At 46.0% G+C, this 7,749-nt stretch overlaps 1 protein-coding gene across 1 annotated transcript; it reads right to left on the reverse strand.

Moving 5' to 3' along the window:
* Nucleotides 1-485: 485 nt before the first annotated feature.
* On the reverse strand, nt 486-1,977 carry LOC116370624 (CD97 antigen-like). The gene is made up of 3 exons (XM_031819832.1): nt 1,788-1,977; nt 1,602-1,703; nt 486-1,494 (listed from the first exon to the last, which is right to left on the reverse strand). Exons 1-3 carry the CDS (start codon nt 1,911-1,913, stop codon nt 1,453-1,455), a joined length of 270 nt encoding a protein of 89 aa, XP_031675692.1. The 5' UTR covers nt 1,914-1,977; the 3' UTR covers nt 486-1,452.
* Nucleotides 1,978-7,749: the final 5,772 nt, after the last annotated feature.

Raw genomic sequence — 7,749 nt, forward strand, 5'->3', positions numbered from 1 at the left:
GCCATTTTTCCAATCGTTTCTTATGAGAAACCAACTGCCTCGACGGATATATTATCGAATACATATGTTAAAAACACCTTGAGGATGGATCCTAAACAAGGTTTGCCGTGTTTCTGTCGATATTATGGAGCAAATTTTTTAAAAAGTTTGGCGTTATAGTCTGAGTATTTTTCGGTCGATTTCTCAGCCAAGCAGGATGAACAAACGGCACGTTTTTCGCTTACAAAAATATTATTTTTGGAAAAAAAGGAGCATTTGCTATCTCCTGGGAGTCTCCTGAGTGAAAGCATCTGAAGTTCTTCAAAGGTAAATGATTTCATTTGGTTGCTTTTCTTATTTTTGTGAAAATGTTGCCTGCTGCCAGTAGAGCCTAGCATAGCATTATGCCATGCTAAACTTACACAAATGCTTGTCTAGCATTGGCTGTAACGCATATTTTGAAAATCTGAGATGACAGTGTTGTTAACAAAAGGCTAAGCTTGTGTTTCAATATATTTATTTCATTTAATTTCTGATTTTCATCAATAGGAAAAGTTGCGTTATGGTAATGCGGTTGAGGCTATGATTACGCTCCCGGATACGGATTGCTCGTCGCTAGAGGTTAAAGATCAATAACACATTTACAGTATAACAGTATAACAGTCCAATAGATCACAACTAACACAAATCTTCACTTAATGTTTTTCTAAATCCCTTTGGATTTAATTGTGTAGAACAGTCACCATATCTTGTGCTCTTGGTAATAAATATTACTATAAATCTGTCACATTCATGAAAAGGAAGAAAGCTTCTGTTTATAAGTATGGTTTCATCTGTCTATTTGACGAAGTTGTGTAAAGTTGAACCGATCTTTTGTGTCTGTAAAAATTACATAAAGAGGATAGCATTGCTATTGGATGACATGAAGATCATGTAACTTCTGATTGGATGACATAAAGACCATATGGATTCCTATTGGATGACATGAAGATCACGTAACTTATAATTGGATGACATAAAGACCATATGGATTCCTATAGGATGACATGAAGTTCACATACCTGCTGACTGGATAACCTAATGCTTGATAAGACAGTGGTTAATTAACATCAAGTTTGATATGAAGTGTCTAATCAGGGATGGAATTGAAGGATTCTGGGCACTGGCCAACCTGGCTAGTGGACTACCATTTTTACTATCCGGCGGGCTAGTTGGACACATTTTCTACTAACCTGGTCTGAACAGTACTATACTCGGGCTGAATGTTTCTGGTGTGTCACTATCTGGCCAAGATACTAAATCAGAAACATTTCCCATTTGTACAATATATCTTAACCACACCGCTAAGCGCAAATATTTGTTTTCATAAATGTTTACGATATTGCCCATTTTGTCTTTACAGTTTGAACATCTAGTGGGAACCTTTGTCATGGGAGGAGGGGTAAAGAGGTGCATTATGGGGGTTTGGTGACGTCATATCTGTGACTCCCCTGTGGTCTCTGCGCTCCTTGACCCCTAGGACAGACAAATGTCAAAGGACAGAGGTTAAATTAGTGAAAGTGGTGTGTGTGTGTGTGTGTGTGTGTGTGTGTCTGTTTGTGTGTGCGTGTGTGTGTGTGTACCTGGGAGTGGCTGGAAGAAGGGTTGGTAGTGCTGACCTCTGAGTATCTCTTCTTCAGTGGTGTGCAGATACAGGACAGGAGCTTGCCATACTCCTCTCTAACCTGATGAGGGCAGCAGAGCATAGTGTTACACACACACACACAGACACACACACATACACACACACACATACACACACACCATACCGTTTTGTTCAGTAGGCAGTGCATGATGAACAGCAGGGCTCCCTGTAGAGAGTTGAGGATAGTGAAGAGATATGTCATGACCACTGTCCCCTCCTCTTGGAACTGGAACACTCCAAATATCCACATAGTACCCAACACACACAGCTGGGCCACTGCTGTCACTGTGAACACCCTGGAGAGAGAGAGGGAGGAGGAGGGAAGGAGGGGGGGGGAGGAGGAGGGGGAGGGAAGGTAGGGGGGATGGGAGGGATGGGAGGGGGGATGGGAGGGACGGAGGGAGGGATGGGAGGGAGGAATGGTAGGGGATGGGAGGGAGGGAGGGAGGGAGGGAGGGAGGGAGGGAGGGAGGGAGGGAGGGAGGGAGGGAGGGAGGGAGGGAGGGAGGGAGGGAGGGAGGGAGGGAGGGAGGGAGGGAGGGAGGGATGTTAGGGGGGATGTTAGGGGGGATGGGAGGGAGGAATGGGAGGGGGGATGGGAGGGATGGGAGGATAGAGGAGGGAGAGGGGAGATGGGAAGAAGGGGGAGGGAGGGAGGAAAGACAAGGAAGGGGGAGTGGAGGGGAGCGAGGAGGAGGTAGGATAAGGGGAGGGAGGGAGGGAGGGAGGGAGAGGAAGGGGAGGGGGAGATGAGGGGCGAGGGGGAAGGAGGAGAAGGGGAGGGGGAGATGAGGGGCGAGGGGGGGAGCAGGGGGGAGGAGAGGGGTGGAAGGAGGGAAGTGGGAAACGGTTTAGTACAGATTTATGTAATGTACTATGGCAGCTAAAAACTGAATTGCATAAATTAATTTATTCACACACACCAAGGATTTGTCACTGTCTATACATTCACTACATTTCTACATTCACCGCTCTCTCCGTTTCTCTTTTTGTCTCTCTACATCACTGTCTCTGTCTCCTCCCCTGTTACACCTGTTACACCTGTGTTCCATTCACTGTCTCTGTCTCTTCCCCTGTTACACCTGTTACACCTGTTACACCTGTGTTCCATTCACTGTCTCTGTCTCTTCCCCTGTCACACCTGTTACACCTGTTACACCTGTGTTCCATTCACTGTCTCTGTCTCTTCCCCTGTCACACCTGTTACACCTGTTACACCTGTGTTCCATTCACTGTCTCTGTCTCTTCACCTGTTACACCTGTTACACCTGTGCTCCATTCACTGTCTCTGTCTCTTCACCTGTTACACCTGTTACACCTGTGTTCCATTCACTGTCTCTGTCTCTTCACCTGTTACACCCGTTACACCTGTGTTCCATTCACTGTCTCTGTCTCTTCACCTGTTACACCTGTTACACCTGTGTTCCATTCACTGTCTCTGTCTCTTCACCTGTTACACCTGTGTTCCATTCACTGTCTCTGTCTCTTCACCTGTTACACCTGTGTTCCATTCACTGTCGCTGTCTCTTCACCTGTTACACCTGTTACACCTGTGTTCCATTCACTGTCTCTGTCTCTTCACCTGTTACACCTGTTACACCTGTGTTCCATTCACTGTCTCCAGCGATCGACGTCGCCGGTCTACTAACCTCCGGTCCTGGCAACCATAATTATCTGCACCTGGCAACCCACATTATACACACCTGCTCCCTCTCGGTGCACACCTGGCAACCGACATTACGCACACCTGCTCCCTCTCGGTGCACACCTGGCAACCCACATTACGCACACCTGCTCCCTCTCGGTGCACACCTGGCAACCCACATTACGCACACCTGCTCCCTCTCGGTGCACACCTGGCAACCCACATTACGCACACCTGCTCCCCCTCGGTGCACACCTGGCAACCCACATTACGCACACCTGCTCCCTCTCGGTGCACACCTGGCAACCCACATTACGCACACCTGCTCCCTCTCGGTACTTGGACTCCATCATTACCTTGACTACTTCCCCTTTATTTAGCCCTCAGTAGCCTGTCTTCTTCAGGCAGTATTGATTCCATTCACATTCAGTACGCTGCTCCTGTTGAGTTTATCTGCTTGTTCTCATTAATAATAAACTCTCCTTCTGAACCTGCTTCCTGACTCCTAGTGTGTAGGTTACGCTCTCGCTCTCTCTCTCTCCCTCCATCCCTCTTTCTGTCTCTCAGTTTCACTCTCTCTCTCCTAGTGTATAGGTTGCACTCTCTCTCTCACTCTCTCTCTCCTAGTGTATAGGTTATGCTCTCTCTCTCTCTCTCTCTCTCTCTCCTAGTGTATAGGTTACAATCTCTCTCTCTCTCTCTCTCTCTCTCTCCTAGTGTATAGGTTATGCTCTCTCTCTCTCTCTCTCTCTCTCTCTCTCCTAGTGTATAGGTTACACTCTCTCTCTCTCTCTCTCTCTCTCTCCTAGTGTATAGGTTACACTCTCTCTCTCTCTCTCTCTCTCTCTCCTAGTGTATAGGTTACTCTCTCTCTCTCTCTCTCTCTCTCTCTCTCTCTCCTAGTGTATAGGTTATGCTCTCTCTCTCTCCTAGTGTATAGGTTACGCTCGCTCTCTCTCTCCTAGTGTATAGGTTATGCTCTCTCTCTCTCTCCTAGTGTATAGGTTACGCTCTCTTTCTCTCTCCTAGTGTATAGGTTATGCTCTCTCTCTCTCTCCTAGTGTATAGGTTACGCTCTCTCTCTCTCCTAGTGTATAGGTTACGCTCTCTCTCTCTCCTAGTGTATAGGTTATGCTCTCTCTCTCTCTCCTAGTGTATAGGTTACGCTCTCTCTCTCTCCTAGTGTATAGGTTATGCTCTCTCTCTCTCCTAGTGTATAGGTTATGCTCTCTCTCTCTCTCCTAGTGTATAGGTTATGCTCTCTCTCTCTCTCTCTCCTAGTGTATAGGTTACGCTCTCTCTCTCTCTCCTAGTGTATAGGTTACGCTCTCTCTCTCTCTCCTAGTGTATAGGTTGCTCTCTCTCTCTCTCCTAGTGTATAGGTTATGCTCTCTCTGTCTCCTAGTGTATAGGTTACACTCTCTCTCTCTCCTAGTGTATAGGTTACACTCTCTCTCTCCTAGTGTATAGGTTACACTCTCTCTCTCAGTGTATAGGTTACACTCTCTCTCTCAGTGTATAGGTTACGCTCTCTTTCTCTCCTAGTGTATAGGTTACACTCTCTCTCTCCTAGTGTATAGGTTACGCTCTCTCTCTCTCCTAGTGTATAGGTTATGCTCTCTCTCTCTCCTAGTGTATAGGTTACACTCTCTCTCTCTCCTAGTGTATAGGTTACACTCTCTCTCTCCTAGTGTATAGGTTACGCTCTCTCTCTCTCCTAGTGTATAGGTTACACTCTCTCTCTCCTAGTGTATAGGTTACGCTCTCTCTCTCTCAGTGTATAGGTTACACTCTCTCTCTCCTAGTGTATAGGTTACGCTCTCTCTCTCTCCTAGTGTATAGGTTACGCTCTCTCTCTCCTAGTGTATAGGTTACGCTCTCTCTCTCTCAGTGTATAGGTTACACTCTCTCTCTCCTAGTGTATAGGTTACACTCTCTCTCTCCTAGTGTATAGGTTACACTCTCTCTCTCCTAGTGTATAGGTTACGCTCTCTCTCTCTCCTAGTGTATAGGTTACACTCTCTCTCTCCTAGTGTATAGGTTACGCTCTCTCTCTCTCCTAGTGTATAGGTTATGCTCTCTCTCTCTCCTAGTGTATAGGTTATGCTCTCTCTCTCTCTCCTAGTGTATAGGTTATGCTCTCTCTCTCTCTCTCTCCTAGTGTATAGGTTACGCTCTCTCTCTCTCTCCTAGTGTATAGGTTACGCTCTCTCTCTCTCTCCTAGTGTATAGGTTGCTCTCTCTCTCTCTCCTAGTGTATAGGTTATGCTCTCTCTGTCTCCTAGTGTATAGGTTACACTCTCTCTCTCTCCTAGTGTATAGGTTACACTCTCTCTCTCCTAGTGTATAGGTTACACTCTCTCTCTCAGTGTATAGGTTACACTCTCTCTCTCAGTGTATAGGTTACGCTCTCTTTCTCTCCTAGTGTATAGGTTACACTCTCTCTCTCCTAGTGTATAGGTTACGCTCTCTCTCTCTCCTAGTGTATAGGTTATGCTCTCTCTCTCTCCTAGTGTATAGGTTACACTCTCTCTCTCTCCTAGTGTATAGGTTACACTCTCTCTCTCCGAGTGTATAGGTTACGCTCTCTCTCTCTCCTAGTGTATAGGTTACACTCTCTCTCTCCTAGTGTATAGGTTACGCTCTCTCTCTCTCAGTGTATAGGTTACACTCTCTCTCTCCTAGTGTATAGGTACGCTCTCTCTCTCTCCTAGTGTATAGGTTACGCTCTCTCTCTCCTAGTGTATAGGTTACGCTCTCTCTCTCTCAGTGTATAGGTTACACTCTCTCTCTCCTAGTGTATAGGTTACACTCTCTCTCTCCTAGTGTATAGGTTACACTCTCTCTCTCCTAGTGTATAGGTTACGCTCTCTCTCTCTCCTAGTGTATAGGTTACACTCTCTCTCTCCTAGTGTATAGGTTACGCTCTCTCTCTCTCCTAGTGTATAGGTTATGCTCTCTCTCTCTCCTAGTGTATAGGTTACACTCTCTCTCTCTCCTAGTGTATAGGTTACACTCTCTCTCTCCTAGTGTATAGGTTACGCTCTCTCTCTCTCTCCTAGTGTATAGGTTACACTCTCTCTCTCCTAGTGTATAGGTTACGCTCTCTCTCTCTCAGTGTATAGGTTACACTCTCTCTCTCCTAGTGTATAGGTTACGCTCTCTCTCTCTCCTAGTGTATAGGTTACACTCTCTCTCTCCTAGTGTATAGGTTACGCTCTCTCTCTCTCAGTGTATAGGTTACACTCTCTCTCTCCTAGTGTATAGGTTACACTCTCTCTCTCCTAGTGTATAGGTTACGCTCTCTCTCTCTCCTAGTGTATAGATTACACTCTCTCTCTCTCCTAGTGTATAGGTTACGCTCTCTCTCTCTCTCCTAGTGTATAGGTTATGCTCTCTCTCTCTCTCCTAGTGTATAGGTTACACTCTCTCTCTCCTAGTGTATAGTTTACACTCTCTCTCTCCTAGTGTATAGGTTACACTCTCTCTCTCCTAGTGTATAGGTTACGCTCTCTCTCTCCTAGTGTATAGGTTACACTCTCTCTCTCCTAGTGTAATAGGTTACACTCTCTCTCTCCTAGTGTATAGGTTACGCTCTCTCTCTCTCATAGTGTATAGGTTACGCTCTCTCTCTCTCTCCTAGTGTATAGGTTATGCTCTCTTCTCTCTCTCCTAGTGTATAGGTTACTCTCTCTCTCTCCTAGTGTATAGGTATGCTCTCTCCTCCTCTCCTAGTGTATAGGTTACACTCTGTCTCTCTAGTGATAGGTTACGCTCTCTCTCTCCTAGTGTATAGGTACACTCTCTCTCTCTCTCTCCTAGTGTATAGGTTACAGCTTCTCTCTCTCCTAGTGTATAGGTTACACTCTCTCCTCTCTCTCCTAGTGTATAGGTTACGCTCTCTCCTCTCTCCTAGTGTATAGGTTACGCTCTCTCTCATCTCCTAGTGTATAGGTTATGCTCTCTCTCTCTCCTAGTGTATAGGTTACGCTCTCTCTCTCTCCTAGTGTATATGTTACGCTCTCTCCTCTCTCCTAGTGTATAGGTTACGCTCTCTCTCTCTCTCTCTCCTAGTGTATAGGTTACACTCTCTCTCTCTCCTAGTGTATAGGTTACGCTCTCTCTCTCTCCTAGTGTATAGGTTATGCTCTCTCTCTCTCTCCTAGTGTATAGGTTACACTCTCTCTCTCCTAGTGTTTCGGTTACACTCTCTCTCTCCTAGTGTATAGGTTACGCTCTCTCTCTCTCTCCTAGTGTATAGGTTACACTCTCTCTCTCTCTCAGTGTATAGGTTACACTCTCTCTCTCTCTCCTAGTGTATAGGTTATGCTCTCTCTCTCTCCTAGTGTATAGGTTACGCTCTCTCTCTCTCCTAGTGTATAGGTTACGCTCTCTCTCTCCTAGTGTATAGGTTACACTCTCTCTCTCCTAGTGTATAGGT

The sequence above is a fragment of the Oncorhynchus kisutch genome, unplaced genomic scaffold, assembly GCF_002021735.2.
Source record: "Oncorhynchus kisutch isolate 150728-3 unplaced genomic scaffold, Okis_V2 scaffold2674, whole genome shotgun sequence".
NCBI lineage: Eukaryota > Metazoa > Chordata > Actinopteri > Salmoniformes > Salmonidae > Oncorhynchus > Oncorhynchus kisutch.

What these genes read in the sequence shown, in the direction of transcription:
- LOC116370624 (XM_031819832.1), bottom strand. Translation starts at nt 1,913, where the DNA reads ATGTGGATATTTGGAGTGTTCCAGTTCCAAGAGGAGGGGACAGTGGTC. An exon ending in ACTGCCTACTGAACAAAACG is followed by an intron (nt 1,704 to 1,787) that starts GTATGGTGTGTG and finishes TGCCCTCATCAG; the next exon opens with GTTAGAGAGGAGTATGGCAA. An exon ending in CTTCTTCCAGCCACTCCCAG is followed by an intron (nt 1,495 to 1,601) that starts GTACACACACAC and finishes TGTCTGTCCTAG; the next exon opens with GGGTCAAGGAGCGCAGAGAC.